The sequence below is a fragment of the Poeciliopsis prolifica genome, unplaced genomic scaffold (genome assembly GCF_027474105.1).
Source record: "Poeciliopsis prolifica strain line A6 unplaced genomic scaffold, Auburn_PproV2 SCAFFOLD013, whole genome shotgun sequence".
Lineage (NCBI taxonomy): Eukaryota > Metazoa > Chordata > Actinopteri > Cyprinodontiformes > Poeciliidae > Poeciliopsis > Poeciliopsis prolifica.
In genome coordinates this window covers 1,296,372-1,319,147 of record NW_026562388.1, presented here as the reverse complement: position 1 = coordinate 1,319,147, position 22,776 = coordinate 1,296,372, and the positions used below count along the sequence as shown (strand labels likewise).

Below are 22,776 nucleotides of genomic sequence, written 5' to 3'. Positions count from 1 at the left end.
ATGTATTATCAGCTAATAAAGTAGCAAACCTCAACAAAACAACACAGATTGCATGGCACTTTTTATTGAAATCAAGTTCAATAATTCACTTACATAGCTACAGAGAGACATCACATAATATATATCTTATGATCCCATAATTATTGATAAAAAGTAGTCGAGCTGTTCTTCCTGCACTGTTACAGAAAAATCCAGAGATGAAACAAAGACATACCAAACAACTAAACTCTGGTTCATATTGGTACTCCTATTTCACTAAACACAGAAATAAGTTAGAAAACATGATTAGCATTTGTGTTTTGTTTTTTTTTCCTACATTAGCCACAATAGAAACAGATGAAAGTAACAGAAGAATGAAATGACATCCGTGTGGAGTCAGGTGATCTGCTCCACTGTAGATCCTAACATTCATTCCTAGGCTTTGATCAAGTCCTAACAGGATTTCATTTAAAAAGAATCGCAAGACTTTAGTTTTAAACACTAAGTTTAGTGACGTAGTCCAGGCTACAGATTTGTGATTAGTGTTTAGTCATGGCACTTCAGTGAGTTAATCAACAATCAGTGGGGCTGGTCTCGCTTCGCCTCGGGGAATAGAATAATAAATTACAGCTTGCTCCAAAACTGGCCGGAGGGAAGGAGTCATATAATCCTGTCAGCGTTGGAAAAAAAAAAAAAAAAGACCATGAAATGCAATCACACATTTAACACTTTGCACTCGAGCACGTTACAAAGACGCACGATTTACACATGATATCATCAGTACGAATAAACTTTGATTTAAACTTACTCATAGCGACAGCGAAGAGCTTTACCACATAGAACAGCAGTGTTACCCACTATGGCCCTCTAATAAATACCGACGGACGATTAAGGAAGGTGTACATCGTGACATTGCATAAAACAACTCAAGGCACGCAACTTTTAAAAAAAATGTTCCCCTTTGTTCACGGAGCGGTGCAAGCGGCAGAACGTCGGAGACGTCTGCCCTACGTTGGATGTGGCCCCGAGACGGGCTGCGGAGAAGCAGGATGAATCTATGCCCTGGCAACAGCTGACCAGTCCGAGCTCTACTCAGGAGGTGTGAAGGGAAACAAACAAATAGAAAAAAACTTTAGTGGAGAAACCGGATGCTCATCTTCTGTTCCACGTCCACCTTTTCCAAAACCTGTGAAAATAGACAAAACTGCACGTTAGCACACGAGAAATTATCGATGAAGTTTTAGTTTTTTGCAGGCAGCTGCAGGGATGCGAACAGGTGAGGCTGCAAGCAATTTGTAGCACTACAGTTCAAATAATAAAATAAAAACAAAGATTTTGTTTTCACAATTCTTATTAATCGTTAGCTTCCGTATACAGACTCAAAAAACAGGCAATTTAGTGAAAACAACAGCATATTCAGAGCAGCAATTAAGCGAAACTTATATACACAGGTTCCACTTTAAAGATAAAAACCCGTTTGTCTGTTACTATATTTTATGCAAAACTCCTCAAGATAAATTTTTTCACAAGATTCAAATTCAAAGGAATTCAATGTTGTTGCGTTTTAAGCAATAAAATGTTTAGTTTCTCATTTAAAATGGCAATTTAAAAAAAGATTCAATTATTTGTTTATTTCCATCTTTTAATGGATTTATTCCTCAGAATTTACAAATATTTTTTATCCACTTTTAAAAGATCAATTAGTAAATTAAAAAAACAATTGATTTTAAAAAACAATTAATTGATTAAAAACCAATTAATCAATTAAACCCAATCTATTATTGATTAATCACTATTATTGATTAATCAATTACTAAAATAATTATAACTTGCAGCAAATTAAGAATTGAAAATTCTTAATTTCAATTCCAGTTTTCCCAGAAAAATCACATCCAAGCACGGTAGTGGCAGTATGGTCTGTGGGTCTGTTTTGCACAAGCAGGACCCAAGCAAGTTACAGTCACTCAGTTGACACAGACAAAGCCAAATCGGTGGTCAATTTGAGAACAGAGCTGAATGTGACCTCGCACTGGTCTAGTCAAAGCCTAGAAGGTGAAATGCAACTCGCCTTCATAAATTCTTGAAAGGAAATACAGCTGTCTCCGTTGGTGTCGGCTTCCTGGATGGTCCGATCAGCAATGCTGCCGAGCTGGTCGTCCGAAATGTTTACGCCAACCATCATCCGAAGGACCTGAAACAAGCGACGTCGTCACGGTTGCTGAATGCGTTTTCAAAGAAAAGCAACCGCTGAAGATGAAATAAGTGTTTACGGCGGTCAAAAGAAACTTAACGCTACACAGACTGCAGACACGTGATCACTTGGAGGTATTTTAGCTCTTTGGCAAGTGATCGTAGGAATCAAAGTCAGTTTTTTAGCAGGGAGAAAAATGACACAAACAGCATTTGGAGTCACATATTTAGTCTGAATCAGACAGGCCAGGTAGCAGGACTGTTTTGCATCAAACAAGCCCTGCGTCTGAGGCACTCAGCCAGCAGCTTCCCACCAATCACAGGTCGAGCAAGGTCACCCAAAACCGGAGCGGCTTCACGGAGAGACAACAGAAAACTCACAGGAAGCTCCGAGACGAGACAATGAAGAGCCTGCGGCTAAGGTGAGCCATCACATCACTATCAGCACAAGGCCAAAGTCTTTTCATTGACTGGGTTCATCGAGCAGAACGCCTTGGAACCGAAGTTGCACAACTGAGTCCGGTTCTCCTCTGATTAGTAGGAAAGCAAGTGACATCACGCAGATTTGGGTTGGTTTATTCAGGGTTGGCACACTTTTCACACAGCAAAATAAATAAAAATCAAAAAATAAATTAAGCAAATTGGAGATCAAATCAATATAAACAAAAAAAAAAAGACTGTTTCAATTCACTATTATCTGATATCATTTATGACCGTTATTAATAAAACCTTGTGAGGAGATAAAGAGGCTAAAATATAACAATTTTATGTTTTCAAATGTCTCTTCTACACCACACACTTGATCTGGTCCAAGAACAAAACACTAATTTAGCAAAAAAATAAATAAATAAATCCTTCAATTTCAGTAACTTTAGTTTTAAAATGTAAGACGACCTTTATTGTAATTCCACAGATCAATAAGCCATTGAGCCACTAGAAGTAATAACTAATGCACTGAGACAACCCCAACAAACCTAAAGGAAACTCAAATCCCTGGTCAAAATGAAGGCTTAAGCATAATGTACAAAGAAAGTTACAAGAAATAAATCTCTAAAAAATATATCCTTGAGATGTTATCTGGCATTCAACAAGTAGAAATTATTTAGGTGTATCTAACTTAAAATAACTTCAGCCATTAAGACAAAATAATGTTTGTTTTTTTATTAGGTGAATGAATACATCTGGTTTTAAGTGTAAATAACATTCAGCAACTTCAGGTTTTTTCTCAAAGGCCAGATTGAACTTTATTAAAAAGTTGTGCAGATAGAATATTCAAGCACTTTTAAGGACTTTATACACAAATCAAGCGCTTTACAAACCTTGGAAAATGCTTTCACTTACCTGAAATTCAAGCATTTTCAAGGATTTCAAGCACCCAAATCCTAAACCCTATTTATTTGTCTCTCTACTGGAAACAGGTTTGGAAACAAAATCTAACTGATTTCTGTAATGTTAAAAAAAAAAGAAAGAAGAGGAAGTCAGAGAAAACCAACTCACTGACCTGCAGCAGCTCGTCCCTGGAGATCTTGTCGTCTCTGTCCAGGTCGTACAGACGGAAAGCAACTGGGAAAAAAAACAAAAAAATTTTTTTCAAAACAAGTTACGCAAATGGTAACCCACTGACCAAAACCCCCGTGAATGTTCCCCATAATGGTCAGCAGCTCCACCCTAACGCAACCTCGGCGTGCACTCACAGAGCAGCTTGTTTGTCCTGCTGTTGAGCGGCTCCGCGGCGGGCGGGTTCTTGTTCTTCTCGTTGTCCTCGATGGGTCTGAAGTGCGCCAAGGTGCGCATGAAGCCCTTGAAGTTCACCTGATCCTCCCTGGAAGACACAAACCCTCAGAGTCAGCGGTGATCCGGCACCTGCGGTACGGACTTTTTCTACTTCTCCAGCTTGAGCGAAAGCCAACGGTGCCAAACCTCCGAGAGGAAATCGAAGCCATGTGAAACCATTAAAAGCCACGTCTGGAATCCAAACGCCCACTCCTGAGACATTTAGGGATTTTAATGATATAGACAAAACAACATCTGGTTTTCCAGCCTTCTACTCTGATATAAATATATACATAAAAAAAATGAGGCTTATTCTAGGGATGGGAAATGTTCCTACACATTTTTAGGTCAAAGACCTTTAATTTCACGGAGCGCTCTCAACTTATGAAGCTAGTTTTAAAAGTAGAAAAGAAACAAAGAAAAAGGTCTCTACATCGTTTTTAATAATTTAGGAGGTAATAATAATTTAAAAATGAACTGATGGATCCGGAAGGATAAACTAATGAATGGATGGAAAAATGGAACAAACAAATTGGCAGATTAATGGATGGAGGGAAAAACAAAAGGATGGACAAATGGATGAATCGATGGATGGACAGACAGAGAGGCAAATGGATGGAAAAATGGACAGATAAATAATTAAACTGCTGGGTGGATTAAATATTTAGATAAATTAAAAACAAATCTGGAAAAAACATTTTAATATCCCATTTTCAGGGTTTTCCCCCAGTGTATCATCAGCCTGGCGGGCCACCAGGCTTTACTTGTCCTCCCACCAGGCTAAGCATTGCTTATTTATTTGAGTCTTTTTAAAATGTTAGTATTTTTTAAAGACTTTATAGTTGGCGTTCATTTATTAATCTTCAAATAACACACAGCTATCAAGTGACATTTTCAAATTTCTTGTCAACTTAAAAAAAAAAAAAATTAACTCAAAAAAAAAAAAAAAAAAATTAACTCAAAAAAAAAAAAACTCCCTTCAAAGACTTTGAGAAAACAGCGAGTTAGAGAAACTCACCCTTCAGGAAAAAAGGCGTTGATGATTCTGTCCCCAAGAGGGTTGATGGCCAACTCAGGGATCCTCTGGAAATCTTCTCGACTGCCGATATCAGAAAATACGATTAACTTCTAAGACAACCCCATAACGGTCCGCTACAAGGAGATTTTAGCTTAGCAGAAACATATACTAACCAAGTTTTCAAATCAAAATCACCCCCTCTCTCCATTTCTCAGAGAGGTGGGGGCTGGATGTAGACCTCTAGAGGTCACTGTTATGGCAACTCTCGGACGATTAGGAAAAGCGACAATAAACTAGGACAAGCAGCACCCGAGACGTGTTTTCTGTAAATAGAATGTCTTTCAGGAGACACGCTTCCACGAAATTGCAGACACATTTCACTGTCCTTGAAGGGCAGACCTGCAAATGATTGTCTTGCCAAACCAAAGGGCCGTGTTAAACCACGGTTCACACGAATGTCTTTATTGCTCAATAATTATCTCATATTCCATCACCTATCACCTTAAACTTGAACCAGTTAAGTCGCCTCCCGGAAGTTGTTATTGACCTTCCACAAAGATTAATCCTCTACTTCTTTTGCTCCATGTGGAGATATTCTCCATTTATAAGCAGCAAAGTGATAAACGTATAAAATAAAAGATTGAAACAATCAATAATGCAGAGATTGGGAGAATCAGGGGCTCAAAAATGCATCCAAACAAGCAAGTTTCACATATTTCTTTCTATAAAACGCATCAACAAACAGCGTGAACTTTGATGGATTTTTTATAGCAGGAAGTATTGGAAATTTGCGGATCATATTGTATTTTTTTTCTCTCCCACTTAATTCAAAACTTTGACATCTGACACAGAACCTAAAACAGATCTGAAATATAAACAGGAAATCGGATTCATTCAGAAAAATATGATCGATACTTACTGCCAAATGTAAAATAGCTGTAAGAACCGAGTGAAGTTGCCCCCCGACCTTCTTCAAATCAGACAAAATTTGGGCAGCAAAAATTTTCGTTTGTGCTGCTATCATTTTAAAGATATAAAGATACTTTCTAGAGGTCATTAAAGGTCAACCAGCCGGCCGCAGTCTTCAAATCAAACAAAATGGGTGCCAATCAACTCGACTCCGTTTGTGCAGCAAAAATTTAAGGTCAAAGGTCAACAAGCCCCCCATTTTTCTGAATATCTTTAGAATTATAGCAGCACAAACAAAATTTTTTGCTGCACAAACGTTTGACACCAATTTTGTCTGATTTAAAGGTAGGGGGGCAACTTCACTCAGGTACTTTAATATCTGATGTGAACCCATCCAGCTGTTGCCTCCTGCAGAAAATGTCAGGTGATGCGTTTATGTGCAGCTGCTTACCTGAGCGTGCCGTTTTCTCCTTTATCCAGGCTGGTGAAGCGGCTGTACAGGCGGGTGATCTGGCTGTGGGAGACTGCAAACCAAACAATTTCAAGATGTTGGGAGACAGAACAGCAGAATATAACACACGCACACCTCCTAAATAAATACTTAATACAATTACACCACACTGACAGCGCCCAGGTAATCCACAAAACAGCGCAGTAAACCTCCAGCTTCACATACACAGTGAGCAGCTGGAGGTTACACAAGTCCTTTATTTTACTTACAGCCCGTTTCCTTCTTGATTTCTTCTATTTCTTCTTCTCTGAGTAACGTGGACGCTCGGGACCCCATGGCGAAACCTTTAAAAAACCACTTCAGCAGCTCTTATCTTGCACAACAGAACCAGCCGAGATACGTCGAGGCTGGAAGTTAGCAAGCGAGCTAACCTTTGCGGGCTGAACTTCAAAAATGACCCGGTTCGTTCAAGCAGAGGTCAGAAGCGGAGTTTCGCCCAGACGGTGGCTTGCTGCCTCTCTGTTGGCACAACTCGACCAGCGGCCTGCTTTCTGTTAAAGCTTTCTTCCTCTCGGTCCAGATTTCATGTTGTCGAGGCGAGTTTCGGTCCGGCTAGCTTCCTGTCTAATGAGGTGGGCGGGAGTAAACATGACTCCGCCCTGATGCCCTGACAGGACCTGTCCGTCTCGTCTCATTACATTTAGGCAGCTTAGCATTTTGCCTGCATGAAAAAAATAAAAGAAAATATATAATATAATATAATATAATATAATATAATAATAAATAAATAAATGAGTAGGGAATGAGAGATAAAAAAAAACAAATAAAATAATAAAACTTGTATTTTTACTGAATTTATTTAACTCAGTTTTCAGCTGCAGAAAGTCAGAAAAACCCACAGAACACTGGCTATCCGAGTGCCTGAACACGCGACTCATTTTGCTATTAATAACCACCAGGGCAGCTTGTTTTAGGAACAGTTATTATTGTTTTGAGTATGCAAAAAAACATCTCGCCACATGATGTCGCACTTTCATTGTTTATGTTGCTTATTCCCAGAGGCCTGACGATGTGCACGAATCAAAGGTCGGCCTATAAATCTGTGCTGCAGAGATTCTCCTAAAAAGTCAAGCTGAATGTTATTATTATTTATGATAAAATGAAACCCAAAGCAGACCACACCAGCGTAAACACATTATGTAGAAGAGAAGGAATGTTGGATTTTTGTGTGAGAATGAGTCTTGTGATGATAAGTCATTTATTGTCATTGTGACAATCAGTCAACTTGCAGTTTTGACCTCAGTCATGTAAGAAACTTAATCATGTGATTTTAGCTGATTGGTTATTGTCATATGTCTTGACAGTCAAATGATTATTAGGTCAATCGGTGGCTTTAGATTTGCACATTTATTTTAGTTTGGCTTACTTTCACTTTTTTAGGTTTAGCTGAAGTGAAGAGTGTCATCTTTGTTCACAAAGTTAACAGGTCTTCTATATCACCCAATAGATGCTTTGTGCATGGATGAATGGAAGGTCCTCATATCCTATCATCTGGATTAAATATGTACTCTTGAAATACCAGGAAAATGGGTCAGTACCAGGTCTATGAACAGGATAGTGATCCGAAAGTATTAATAAATTAACTGAAAATAAGATAATCTGCCTGGATATGTGGATATCTGGGCTCTCAATTACATATTTCTATATATAAAAGAAACTGTAGAAAATGTATGGACTTTAAAATATATACATTTTTACAAAATTGTCAATGTGAAATTGTAAAACTTCTAGAAAATATTGATTTATTTAATGGTTTCCAAGACTATTCTTCCAGAGATACCAAAACATTAGCAAGTGTCTGAAAGTGTAACATAATTTAATTTAACAGGGACTCAACAATTTTAATTCCTTTTCAAAATGTCAAATGTACAGCAACTGAGTTTCACTTAAAAACTCCTAGAATATTTTTTTTATTTACTGAAGACTAATGTTCTTCAGCATTTTTAGACATTGTTCCCTTGTTTCTCTTTACAGTTTTAAGTTTTATGCAGTATTTAATATATGTTCAATCTGTCTGCTCTTTGAAATTGAAGCAAAATCTACAGAATCGTAAACCACCTGAGCCTGGTTTACTCTTGCGCTGACGTAACATGCAAGTTTGATCCACTTGTCAAAAAATTCCAGTCTTATTTTTATTCACTGAAACAGTTTAATGTTTCCTGTATGAGTGACTGCTGACGATCCTTCCCTGCTGGGAGAGTGACATGACAAGAAAAGAAAAAAGGGCATTTCATAAGACTACTAACCATTTAACATTTGATTCATTTGAGGTGTTCATAATTTAATAATGCGATTCTGAGAAGTAAGCATGTTTAAGATATTTCTCTCATTCCTACTATGCATTTCAGGCAGATTTAATGAAATTGATGATTTTTAACACATACTGATGCTATTTTTAGGTTTATACGTGTTTGGGTTCACCTAAAAGGTAAAATAACTTTTAAAAAAGCACTACCAATTTTGGTTTGTCACATTTTAATTTCAAAATCGCTGAAGTACAATAAAGTATCTTGAGACTCCAGCAGCTTTCATGGCTTAGGGTTCATCCTTTACATCTCAATCAAACATCAAAGTAAGACACTTGATCCAACAGATGAAGCTCAGAGGAATCCCAGTGTTATAATTGTCCTACATTCATAAAAGAAAAAAAAAAAAAAAACAGGCAGAAGCAGTAATCCATCATCGACAAAGTTCACAGTGATAGTGCAACATCATCATAAAGCGTAAAAATTCTAGGTAAAATCAAACAGCATGGTAAAAACGTGCAATAGTGTGTTCATGAAACAATAACGTCAACTCCTTATCGGATTGATTCCTCAGCAGTGCAAAATGAAGTTTCTGAGCTCCGTCGAGAACCAGTTTGAGGCCAAAAATGGTTTTAGTGGTTTTTACTTGCTGAAGCCACACACAGAGTCCATGGCCATGAGGATGCTGGGAAACAAGAAAACAACACAAAATTTCCAGCGACTGCACCACACAAGGAGATCGATTTGTTTCACTAATGTTAATTAAATACTTGGCAACAAAAAAAACAAAAACAAAGCTGAGTCCTTTTCACATTAAAAATAACACTTCAGGTTTAAAAGTGACAAATGCGGAGTAAAAAAAGTGGTTTAGAAACAGGGAAGTGAACGTTACCTGTCAGCAGGGTATCCCTTTTCACACAGGTTCACCAGAGCATACAGATGCCTCAGCGCATATTCAAACTATAAAAAGAATTTAAAAAAAGGACGTCACACGTCAGAGATGTTCCCAGAGACTCCGTTTTAATCCAACATGTAAATAAGCAGCCATATTCTGGTAACCAAAATGTCAGGAAGTTCCAGAACATTTTCTGATTCAGGCCTTACAGCTGAATGAAAGGCAGCGTGGGGAATTCACTGACTCAAAAAGAATATGTAAATCACAGGCATCCACATTTTTTGTCACATGTGGACTGAAAATTTCCAAAATACTGTCAATTTTTTTTTTTACCTACAAAAACACATAATCTTTTTATGTTGGAAAAGTAAGTGTTATTATTACAGATTCAAAGTGCAAAAAGGGTTTTTGCTTCATTAAAAGAAAGTGATCCACTCTGAATTTTTCAATGTCTCGACTGAAAATAAAGGAACTTCTTTTTGTCAATTCTGAGCATTTAAAACCAGATTTAAGTCATTTCTTTATTGAAAAGTACACAAAACTTGAGTATTGAACACTTTTGTTGTAAACAAATTCTTCTAATGTGATATTTTAATTTGTCTGTAATCATTTTTGATCTCATTAAAAATAAAAAAACAACTCAATTTGCATCTACCACCAGCTCATTCTTGAACTGCAGCTGTTGTGGGTGTCCACACTTTGGACACCCGGGATGTGAATGTAATATGTAAAGTTTATTTTTTCAGGTCGTTAACATTCTGCAAAACTAGAAGTAAAACATACTGCAATATATTTTATTTCTTTAAATAAATCATGCTTTTCTGCTAATATTTCTGCTAATACACAGTCTGTAACTTTACAACCATAAATTGAAACATAAATTACTAAAATTTTATGTGACATAAGCTGGTGTATAATTGCATTTTATAATTGATTGTTTTACTACCTCTATATTCAGATGCCCTGTGTTCAGACACCATTTAATAAAAGTCTGTGCAATCCCCTGCTTTGAACTTCATTTGTTCAATTCATCATCTGATAATGGAAAGAGTACAGAACAGAATACTTTTGCATTATATGATTTTATTTCCTGTATTTATTAGTTTTCAGCTTAGTTGGTTATAAATTTCTTCACATATCTAATCATTTTTATATCTCAGGTGTATGCTGCAGCTGGATGCTGTCCCGACATATTTCACATTCCAAACATACTTGGGTACAAATGTCTGACATTTTTTTACATTCACTAAAAATGAAGAGTTGTGTGGAGCTGCTGGAAGTTGATAATCAGGAGATATTACAGAGCAGACTCAGAAATGCTCAGAAAATCTATTAAAAAGGAGAACATGTACATCAAATATTTTCTTTTTAAAACCTTTAGTTATACCACTTTAAATGTCCAACAGCTTACAAACCGTCCTCCTATCCTACTATCAGGCCGAGCCAAGCACAGTTTTGGATTAAAGCCAGGTGTGTGTGACATTTTTGATGAACAATCTGTCAGAAAAGATGCAATTCCTCTTCAGAAGCAGAACCAAACTCATGTCACGCTCATGCTGGTCTGAGTTCAGGCAATAAATCAATAACAATATATATTGCAACCGATAATACGCCTCATAGAATATTCAATATATAGAATATTCACCGAACTCTGATCTGGGACTGCACAGCTTTCAGGGAGATGTAGGCAGAGGAAATGTTTTCGCTGTTCAACCTCTCACGGCTGGTTAAAACCAGATCGGTGGCATCAACTAACTCACTCGCTCTTTGTTTACCTAGCAACCAGGGTGGCTGTTTATTGTATCGTTTATCATGATACTTAAAAAAAAAAAAAAAAGACATTACTTTTGATTTATTTTTGCCACAATAAATTCTAATTAATTATGTTAAAAAACAAAACAAATTGAAAAGATTGTTAGTTTTACTATTTTATTCACCATTTCATCAATAAACTGATCAATAAATATTAATATATTTGAAAATAAGAGGAAATGTAGTCATTATGTGCTCTTTAGTGACATAAATCATATTGTTTTTTACCAAATGGAAAGAGCACTATTTGTGCTTGTGAGGTTATAAATGCCGTGCAGGCACAGCCATACACTTACTTAAATAAGAAGTAGTTAATATTACGTATCTCCACTTTTATTGTTGTCACACTAATAACACGAAATATTGTGATGAAACTATAAGTCCATATTGCCCCCACTACCAACAACCTATTGAGTAACTTGCACATCAGCAGTTTTAGGTTTCACCACTGCGCCTCAAAAGTGCTTAAAAGTAAAAAACACAGCATGGTGAACAAAACAGGAAACATCTGGCAGTATTTCATACGTTTAAAACCAAATTGTCAATATCAACTGATATGAATCACATATAGGGTGATAAATTTCTCAGCCACACGCCGTCCAGCCACATTCAGTGACTGGAAGCGTTGTCTCTTACCTCAGGCTTGTGCCAGTTGAAGCAGCTGTGTTTGTAGTGGTTGACCGCGGCCTTGTAGCAGCCATGCTGGGAGAGATCGGCTCGGTCGTTCAGAACCTCCTCTGTCTTCAGCATGCTGCCGGTCACCTTCTCCACGATGTGGCGCATGGTCTCAGCCAAAGTCTCCTTGACCTGAATGCACGCAAACAAACCATCAGTTTGGAGCGTCCAAAGTTTGGGAGCGCCCCCCCAAGGGGTGGCGGGGGATTTCTCCTTTACCTTGAGGTGGGAGCTGATCTCCGCCAGCAGGGCCCGCGCTGCTCTGATGTCATTGGAGGACATGAGCTTCCTCTTCAGGATGGCCAGGGGGACGTCGGGGCTGGGGGTCAGGTCCTTCGCTGTGATTGGTGGGTTGGTCAACTGAGGAGCAGGTGGCCTGTATGTTTTTGGGCTCCCCTGAAACTGGACAACCTTCATGTGGGCCAAAGTCTGCAGACAGACAAAAAAGAAATAATAAAACACCAAGAATAAACTATAAACACTACTGTGAAGTTTCCCGTCTCTCACCTTGTTGCCGAACTGCTGCACGTGGCTGGTGTTGGTTTCGGTCCTCACAATTTTGAACTGCTTCAGTAAAGTTTCCTTACTCAGGTCCTCCTGGAAACCCAACATCACACCGCAATATAAATATGAATATTTCCTCAAATGAACCTACACTTTAAAAGCAACACTTCATGTTTTCTCCTAGAATTTTGTTTGAGATAAATGACCACATCCGTTCCGATTTACAGTAAATGTCAACGATGAAGTGTATTATGGGGTTTTTCCCCCCCCAACAGTATATCTCTTTTGTGTCAGATCTAATTCTTCTTTTCAAAAACAACTTTCTGCAGCTGCTTTTACGAACATTAACCGCTTCCTTTTCCTGCTCATCTGACAACAGGTGTTTGGAGCTGAGAATGTATGTTTTCCTAACCCGTACAGTTGAAACCACTTACTTGCAAGGTGTTGTCTTTTTATATGGTGTGTGTAAAAATCTGAATCCAGACTTTTGTGCATTTCTTAAAAATGTAAATTAATTTAAAAAAATATTTTTAAGAAAATACACAAGTTTCTTAAGCATTCTATATTTTAAGAAGCTTCCTCAGAAAGAACATCTTTTTTGACATCTTAAAAATATCTCAGAGCAGCAGCTGGTTACAGAAATGACAGTTCACATAAGGTTCCCCACTTCCTAAAACGTAATCAAGACGTTTCATCATGTTGAACTCAAACACTAGTCGAAAACTTATGAATGTAAAAACATTTAGTTGATTGTAGTAACCGATAAAAACACATTTAAAGAACGGCTGCTTGCCAGAACGCTAACGTTACATACCGCATCTGAGTCCTCCATCCAGTTAACACTGTACCAGTCGCCCAGGTAGGTTCCCCGGCTCTCGTCATAGTAACAGGCGTATGAAGACTCGTGATCGTTGGCTGCAGTGGTGGCGTACACTAAAATAACACACAAAAAAAAAGCAAAACAAAAAACACAGGTGACTTCAGGTTACACTGCTACTTCATCTGCGGTTCGACAGACACCACTAGCCAAAATACTTCAGTAATTTGTATTTTGCTAACGTTAATGTTTCAAATAACAACAAATTAAACTGTCAACTTATTGGGTTTTTTTGCCACCTGCATGTTGCGCTGACAGATTTTAGCAAATTAATCACACTTATTGCTAATCTTGTGTCACCTAAATTGTAAAAAAAAAAATAAAATAAATAATAATTAAGGGGTTGTGCTCTTTTTAGTTTCCATGAAATGTCAGTCTGAAATATTTTCAAACATCAATCTTTTCTCTCAGTTTGAGAAAAAATATCCTGTTTTAGCCAGCTGAGTGGCAGTGGGCAGCAGCATGCAGGGAAGTGGCAACATGGAATCTCTGAATGCTCTAGAGAACCAGAAGAAAAACAATCATTGGTCTAAAAATTTCTATTAAAGGAAATTTAAATAATGTGAACAGTAGTTTAAAACTGTAACACCTAAAACAATCTCAGAGTGCCTTGGCTGGTTCTGACCCAGTCCTAAACCATATTCTGTGTCCAGGATCATTTTCACAGCCTCTGAAGGAGCAGGTAGCCCTTACACTCTCTTCATTAACTATTTACACTGATACTGTCAGGTAAAAAGGAGAACCAGCACACCAATACTCAATTTTCCTTCTACAGCTGGCAAAATGCAACAATTTGCTTATCTCATGTTTTCATTAGCGTTGCTTTTATTACTTTAATACACTGCCACACTAATCTGTTGAATAACCTGAGAAAGTGCATTCTCATGTTGCTGCTAGTCATGCAAATAAATGCCAACAAATAAAGTTGATGTCATTCTGGTTGCTAAATATGGAAGAAAGTTTCTATCTGAAAAGTAAAGAATAAAAAGAAGTCATGACCAAGTGAAGATTTCTAGGAGAGAAATATTGATGACAGTCTTTTTGTACTTTGAGCAGGTTCTGTTTATCACATGATGCTCAGAAATGGCCACAAGCCGTAGTGCTGACATCACAGAGTTTAGACAAGCATCGAAAAAGGACCAGAAGGCTAAAAGAGGATCACAGTCCAGTCTAGACGGAACAAACGATGAGAAAACAGTACGAAGAAACAAACCACATGACTCTGACTCAGTCTGTGACTTGGATCAGTGGCTTTAAGTCACTGGAAGTTTAGCTTACCATCAATGTTATCAGGCAGTTTCTTCATCATCGACCCGGACTCGCACGCTTCGATATAAAACACCATCTGCGGAGGAAGAACGTGTCAGTATTCTGCATCCCCCTCTGACCGGAACGTCTCTGATCGCGAGTCCAGAAGCTCACCTTCTTGTACATCTTGTTCTGATGCATGTACTGAATGGTCTTTTGGAGATCTTCAACGTGGAGCTGAAAAACAAGAGGATTTTTAACTGAATGCAGGATGAATAGATGCAGTGTCTGCTGCAGACTGACAGACGTTACGTAACCAAGACAGCGGGCACTGACTGGGGAATCTGTGTGTTGATCTCCAACGTTACAGAACATGGGAGACAAAGCGAAGGGTGACAGGGTTTTTTGTTTTGTTTTGTTTTTTTGTTGGGACAAACTTCAGACTCAGCAGTTTTGTTTGTGACAGTTTTGTACCCTGTTATTTGAGTTGCAGATCAACTCTGAATCTTAAAGTTGCAAAGCCAAACTAGTTAACAAGAAGTAGCAGATGTCAGCATAATTAGATAATGTCTAAAAAGGTTCACTGTAGAAAAAGCTCAAAGACGTAACAAGCTATGTAAAAGGAAACCATTTTCAAAGGCAAGTTCAGTTGGGGAGTATGAGCGAAACTTTAACAGGAAGGGTGAATAAAGCACTGCAAATGTTTTAGATGTCTTTTTTTCATGTTTTTCAGAGTTCAGATCTGCTTTCTCTGGAACACACAAACAAAAATTGTTTCTATCTTGCTAGCTGTGCTTCATACAAATATAAGTTTGTCAATAAATGTCAGATTCACAATTCTTTTGTCTTTGTTTAAATCCTTGTTCATATGAGCAAAAGCTATGTGACGTCACATACCAATAATAATAGTATTGGCTCAGGAAGGTCATTCTTATAGCTTCTTGTCTTGTAATATGATGAACTGATATGAGCAGAAAGTTTTAATCTGCAGTTTAAATCTTAAGAAAACAGAGACAGGAATCCTCACATCATCATTGGGAAAAGCCAAAATTCCAGGTGCTCCGTGGTCAGTGAAGTACACAAACACATGATCCTTGGGGCCGCTGCCAAAGAGAAAACAAAAAGAAAGTAATTAATGTTACTTAAAAAAAAAAAAAAACACTGAATAAACCAGATGAACCAGGTGTGCTGGTGTTGCCTCTGAAAAAAATGTGTTTTTCTTCCTCTTGTTTCCCACTTGCCTCTTCAACACCTTTCCAGAACCACCTTTGACTGCCGAGGCATCTCCCTTCAGAACGGCCAAGAAGTTTTCTGGGGTCACATCCTGCCAACAACCAAAAAAAACAAAAGAAAACAAAAACACACAGACACACACACATAAAGTTCATTTTTAATTCATAGCTGCCATTTACAGTTTTTCCACTTAAGCTGGTCCCGAGCGACTCACATCCCCGACGTAGTCTTTAGGCACTCCCTTGTACACGTCAGTGCCATTGGGCTTGTTGATTAATATTCCACGGGTGGGGTTTCTGGAAAAGACAAAATGGTTCCACTTCAGAAAAAAGGAAGTGCAGAGAGCTGACAAAGGGTTTTGAAGAGTTCACGAGGAAACAGACGAATGATAACGAGTCACGTGTCAGGTGACGAGCCGGTGAGGACTTCACAAATTTTATTTTCACCAATCACATGATGTCGAGCTGCAGATCATCGTCTCCATCCCAGAAATGGCGTCATTACTTGGATAAAACAAATCCACCTGCTCTGTATGTACTATATAAGAGAACCTGTGTTGGCTGTGCTCGTTATTCATTAACCACTGACCCAGATCTCTGTAATAAAGTCACATTAGAGCACAAGCCACTATTAATTGTATTTAAAAGTCCATTATAGACTGTGTTTAATCCCCTATCCTGCTCAAATAATTTAACAAACCATATTGCTCAAAGAATGACTTTTTGTTGATATTATAATAAAAAAAGTGAGTTATCATGTAGTAAAACATTTGATTCGTTGATGGCAACAACACCACTGATAAAAGAGAAATTATTTACAGAATAACTGTGTAACAATTAGATATATGATTGGAGAAAAACTTTTTTTAACCAAACGAGCAAATTTGTTGAAAATCATAGTCCTTGTTGGGTTTAAAGTTGTTTATTTAATGAAATCTCTATCCTGAAACTGCTGTGTCAAATACTCGTCTCGTCAAATCAATGGCTGCGCCTCTTTCACTTGACATCGGGTCAAACCAACTGATAAGGAAGCACCACCAGTGTTTCCTCGTGACTTTACCCGAGCCTCTTCATGATTAACAACAGAAGGCTGGCGTGACACGGCGACGGGGAAGCTGGACTTTTTTTTGTTTTTTGTTTGTTTCACTGTGGTTTAAAGATGTGACAAGAATGTCCCCATACAGCAAAAAATATAAAAAATACAGCATAAATATTTCCACTGTTTTCTCCAAAAGTCCCAAAGACTTTCTCTGACTCCGACAAAAAGAGTCTATTGTGCTACGTTTATCACCAAATCAACACGAGCTTAGCAGTTTTATTTTTGAAAACAAACTCACTGGCAGATTTTCTGTGCATCTCTCAATGGCCTGTTATACCAGTGTTGAATTTCAAAAGAACCAAGATTTACCAGAACACGGCTCCAACAATGTGAAGCATCTTAATAATCTGCTAGGACTGTTCATCTGTGTGACAAGCCCGTCTTCTTACTCCTCCTTTATTTGCGGCACATTGATAGACTACACTGTTATTTTGAATGTTTGGAAATAACTAAGAGAAATCTGATTTAAAACTACAGCTAGAAACATTCAAACAGAAATATCTCTTAAGCAGATGATGAAATAAATATAAATAAATCAGCTGCTTATGATTGTGCTAGTCTATAAAGAGCAGCTGGGGAAAAAGTTGTTTAATTTTAAAATCCTTATATAATATAGAGAATGTCTATCTATTAATAATAACATTATTGTACAAGTAACAACTGTGAAGATCAATATTTTGTTGAAGATCATTTTATGCACTTTAGTTTGAAATCTTTGTATTAATAACGTGATACTGTCAGATTATACGTTTTTTAATTAAATTTACAATCAGATTAAAGAAGGCATATTATACTTATATGTCATAACTCGTCAACACAACATGCGATATTGCTTAAAAAGCTGCTTATGATTACTTTTTGAGTTAAATATATAGTGATATATTATTAACATTAAGCGTATTTAATGAGGTTCTATAGAAATTCAGGAAAAGACATAAATCACTACATGATTAATTGAGGAAAGCTGTGTAATTACACGCTGCATTTTGGACTTGAAAGTTAAAACTTTCCAAGTTTGAAGTTGGAAATATTTACTAAAAAGACCATGGAAGTTGGGATTCTGACTGGGAAAAACCTAACATGTCATAAAAATGAAACTTTTTATTTGCACTTGTGATCATTTGTATTTCTTTTAATCCTTTACACACACACACACACACACACACAGACACACACGCACGCACGCACAAACACGCACGCGCACACACACCCGGCTCTATGCAAAAATGTGGAGAAACTGATATGTTATTGGCACATATCGTTGAAGTCCCACCTCTTTGCAGACATAGAACTGTAACATGGTGAAGTCATATTCAAGTTCCAATTTCAAAATTAATCTGAACATGACATACGTAGCTGCTGGAATCTGTTTCTTTCACTACAGTCTGGCTAATTTGTTGCATTGCATATAATAATAATAATAATAATATTTCTCCTGAGTGCAACTGCAGCCATCCTAAGTACCGTCTGTGGTACATGCACCACAGCTTGAGAACCACCAATGCAAACTATTAATCCCTCCTGTAATTTCATTTGTAGTTATAACTTATTAAGAAATGAGTAATATGCATACAATTTCTAAACCCTTTAGAAGAAAGGAGAAGTACAGAAACAGTAAAAAAAAAAAAAAAAAGCAAACTCACTCCTCATTTTGTGCCAAGTCATCGTACATCATGACCACAATCTGCTCATCCGGGATGCCATTCCTGTGGACAATCTGGTAGGCATGGCAGGCGTCGGCCTGCGCGAGGAAAACACAGGTACATGCGGGTCAACAAGCACATTGACGCCGTCGATGGGAAGCTGGGAAAGCACAAAGCGACGTGGAAGGAAGCTCATCTAAAGTTCAATGTGTCTGTTACCTGGAGCGAGGGCGAGTTACTGGGGCGGGTTAAAAAAAAAAAAAAACGAGTCATTCCCACAGCCCCGCGTTTGTCCCTGTCTTACCTGGTGCCTGTAGTTGTACCAGCCGTTGGAGCCTGCCACGATGACCACCCAGTGCTTCCCGGAGTCGGGCTCCTCCGGAGCGGGATACCCGCGAGCCAGCGCGACGCTGAGGCCGAGCAGCGCGAGCAGCACGTACTGACGCATTGTCCCCCAACTCTGGAGCCCTGCGAGGGTCAGAAACGGAGTAAAACGGAACTTTTAGGGAATTTTAGCCACAATAACGTGAATAACCACCACAGGGGAGAGGCACGTGATGCCTGGGGTCACGTGACGCATCCATTCTGGGAAGCTCGCGAAGCCTCGAGAAACACAAAGTAGCCAACTGTTTTTTATTTTTTAAATAAAAACCAGATATTTCTCACTCTCCAACGTCACAAAACAATACAACATTTATGACAGAAAGAAAACGTGCAGCTGTTTCATTACCTTTAATGTTTCGGTTCAGACGGTTCCGAAGAGGAGCGTCAGGCAGACGTTACATCCCGAAACGCCTGGCAACGCAGGTTTATAAGCGACGTCGGGAAAGACGTATCAGCCAATCAGAGCGCGGGGTGGGCGGGCCTTGACTGTAAAAGATCATGTGATTCAAACAAACTCAGGCACAAACATGCAGCATGTTTTTCAATGAAACCAAAAAAACTAGGGCACACAGTACCTCCGTAATCAAATAGGATCACAGTCCTGGTGGGATGTAAGCATAAGAGAAAACACTGCTTCAGTGATATCAGGTGTTAGAAATAAGATACTGCAAATAAATAAAAAAGAAGACTTGACTGCAGGATCGGATGAATGTAGTGTCACTGTTGTGGAAAAAATACTTTAACAAGAGTTTGGATGAGAAGAAAAAAAGAAATGTATTAAAACCTTGCGAGGTGAGAACAGAAGTACAGAGTCAAAGAAGTCTGCTCTGACTTGCAGTGAATTCTGGGCTTCCTTTTGTATGTGGTGGTCAGCAGATGATATAGCAGCAGGGTGTCACCATCTCTGGGTGTTTCCCAACAGAGAGACTTGCTTGGATTATAGGTGTGAATCCTTGATTGTAATGCACCACGGTTTCTGTGGAGCCCAACACAGATGGTTTTGCCATTTCTCTATTCTGAAGCAAATGGGGGTTGTTTCTTAATGCATAAAATGCAGCCTCAGTCATGGAATGTGGAAGTAACACCAAGACGGTTCACCTTTGTAGCACAGGTGAAGCCCAGAACGTCACATGAGTCGCGATCACAAGACTGGTGAATCACACTTTCAACTGGCTCTTAAAAGCACCAGGGCTTGATCTGCATATGAAAGTTAGAGGCAGATCAATCCGTAGAAAACCATTTATTAAAAAGGGATATTACAATCCGCACTGGTTGCCAGTTTTGTTCAATAAATTGTGTGCGATATTTCAGGACAGTTTTTAAGGTATTTGTTTATTACAGGTGGCCCTAAGGTGATTAAAACATTGTAAAATGTTTGGAAAATGTAACATGTTAATTCTAGTTCTTTACAGCAGTTATAATCACCATATCTGGATCAATTTTTGAGATTATGCTTTTATAGCTGTGGTCTCAATATGAGTCTTAAAGGACAGGACTTTATAGTTTCAGCTCTTCATCATCCAGAAGGACAGTATGTATGGTGTTAAAAATAAATAAATAAAATTCCCTAAATTTAGCACGAGTTCAATTCATTTTCTGTGCATGTAAAGAACAAGGAACAAGTTATTGCTGCCTCTTCAGGATTGTTTTGCTACAATAAAGATAACCGTGTCATCAGCATACAATTGCACATGATCAAATACAGATTACATATGTGACCTTGAAGAATTTCTGGCAGCTGATACTCCTGAGGATGGCACTGAAGTGGATGATGACATGAGTAAGGATGCCTTTCTACATTATGTAGGATTCAATTATTGTGTGAGCTTCACTTAGTGATGTACAAATAATTTAAATTGCATTATGACTAGATTTGGATGGTCAATTCAGTGTCAAATTTTTCTAATCACAGGTTGAGACAGTGAACTCTCATCGATTTTGCTGCTGCTACACCTGAGTCCCCCCCTGTGCCTTGGGTTGTAAGAGACCAGGGAAAGTGTCTGCCTCGCAAGCAGAGAAGCATCTTGTGGTCTTCAAGAAGGTTTGTATTTGTTGCAAATTTTATTTTATGTCATACTCAAGGTTGTTTCACTGGGAGAATTTGTTTTAGGGTGATATCACACAGTTAAATGCTGTTTTTCCATATGAAAACTGTTTTTTGCAGCTATGGAATTGTATTTGTATTGTGTTCTTTTCTTTTTTTCCCCCGCACAGACAGGAACCAACATGCAAGAACATCTTGATGCCATCGCGATGAGAACACAGCCCTATCTCCCAGCTGTAAGACGGAGGAAGAAAGTAGCCCACCAGTTCTTCACCATCCTTGATAAAAAAAAATGCCATTGCTTTCGGGTCAACCTCCTCTCTTGGTGCTTTTGACGAACTGTTTGAGGCACATTACGTGTTTGCCACAACATATCGAGCACTGTGTACAATATAGACGTAGAAAAAGTGTAAGAAGGTCCTCGTGCGCAGAAATTCGGGCTAGGTTGCTTCAGTAGTACTTGGAACAAATCTGTTTGGCTTAATGTGTTTTATTTGTTGGACAGAGTTAAGTTGCACAAATGCACTTGTTTGGTCTATACGAGTAGTTAATTAATATTTACTTGGATGGAAAAACTCTTTGCCTTAAATGTAATCTGTCAACTTTGAGCCGTCAACAATGGATTGTACACCATGTTACTGTGACACAACCAAAGGTCAACAGTCTACCTTAAAAATGTGCTTTAATTCCATAAATAAGTTTAATGCATTTCTGTGGTAGTGTGATTTTATTCAGTTGTACATTTAACTCTACAAAACTATAAAAATAGCACTTCATAATTATGTGTGCAGAGTTGTTTTTTCACAGCTAAAGAGCAAATTATAAACACAGTAGTGTGCCAGTTTAACACTTATAGGAGTTACATGAGCCTACAGTATACACTCAATAACTCAATGCAGTGTTAAAAAGCATGAGAATCAAAGTTGCTTTTTCACTATTATGGAGTAACTTATTAACTCTGATTAGAATCATATTTACTCTTATCAGTTATTTGTCTAGGAGTGTTAAGTTTTATTAACACTGCACTGTGTTAGTCAGTGTTAAATTTTTACTCTACTTAAATTGAACTCTGAAAATGTAACAACACTATTGAAAGAGTTAAATTGACACCAAATCTGATAGGGACCAAATCGACTCGGACACAGTGTTAAATTCAACTCTTTCAGAACAGTTTTTATCTTCTCCATTCTTTACTGAACTGAGTTTATAGATTGTGTGTAAAATACGGAAATATGCAAGGAAAAAGAAAATCTACTGTAGAAGACACATGGTTTACATGGAGAACCTCAATCAGTAAACTTTGATTAAATGATTGGGGGAAGAAACTTTAATGTTGCCATAATCCCATGGGGTACAAACCCTAAATTCTACCTATAATCTATTCCTTTTACATTCTGATAATTAATTTAAGAGTTTCTTAAAAAAAAAAAAAAAGTAAACTGCCTTGTCGAAACTTAGCTCTTGTATTAGTTTGAAGATTTATTTTTTATTGTAACTATTTACTGCAGTTTGTCAAATTAAAACAAAATTTTATGCAGTAAAGAAATACAAAGTCATTTTATAATTTTTACAAAAAATCCTGAACCGGTGGTGTTCATAAGTGCTCATATCTGAGTTGAACATTCATCCCCTTTCATCCCCCAGGTTTTATTTTGATATCACACGCTGCTCGGTGTTGGATCAGATTAAATAAGATCCAGATAAATGACAACAAAGTCATTTAAAGTCAGCCTGGTT

The 22,776-nt window shown here is 37.9% G+C and overlaps 2 protein-coding genes and 1 long non-coding RNA gene across 4 annotated transcripts; 1 reads left to right on the top strand and 2 right to left on the bottom strand.

The window, feature by feature from the left end:
• Positions 1-44: 44 nt before the first annotated feature.
• chp1 (calcineurin-like EF-hand protein 1) lies at positions 45-6,960 on the bottom strand. Of its 2 annotated transcripts, XM_055038411.1 has the most exons (8): positions 6,752-6,960; positions 6,590-6,664; positions 6,321-6,393; positions 4,961-5,041; positions 3,864-3,991; positions 3,671-3,732; positions 2,048-2,170; positions 45-1,165 (listed from the first exon to the last, which is right to left on the bottom strand). In XM_055038411.1, exons 2-8 carry the CDS (start codon positions 6,654-6,656, stop codon positions 1,112-1,114), a joined length of 588 nt encoding a protein of 195 aa, XP_054894386.1. In that variant the 5' UTR covers positions 6,657-6,664; positions 6,752-6,960; the 3' UTR covers positions 45-1,111. The 2 variants fall into 2 exon arrangements, with proteins under 2 accessions (XP_054894386.1, XP_054894385.1); XM_055038410.1 differs by having other exon boundaries at positions 6,590-6,960.
• A 1,538-nt stretch (positions 6,961-8,498) lies between these two features.
• Positions 8,499-19,431, bottom strand: lgmn (legumain). The gene is made up of 14 exons (XM_055038409.1): positions 19,342-19,431; positions 18,916-19,079; positions 18,612-18,709; positions 16,085-16,166; positions 15,879-15,961; positions 15,665-15,740; positions 14,812-14,874; positions 14,668-14,734; positions 13,327-13,445; positions 12,516-12,605; positions 12,228-12,437; positions 11,970-12,140; positions 9,519-9,586; positions 8,499-9,311 (listed from the first exon to the last, which is right to left on the bottom strand). Exons 2-14 carry the CDS (start codon positions 19,057-19,059, stop codon positions 9,269-9,271), a joined length of 1,314 nt encoding a protein of 437 aa, XP_054894384.1. The 5' UTR covers positions 19,060-19,079; positions 19,342-19,431; the 3' UTR covers positions 8,499-9,268.
• On the top strand, positions 18,628-21,729 carry LOC129365287 (uncharacterized). Its single transcript, XR_008606507.1, has 3 exons — positions 18,628-18,728; positions 20,908-21,036; positions 21,210-21,729. It is a non-coding gene; the product is annotated as an uncharacterized LOC129365287 (long non-coding RNA).
• Positions 21,730-22,776: the final 1,047 nt, after the last annotated feature.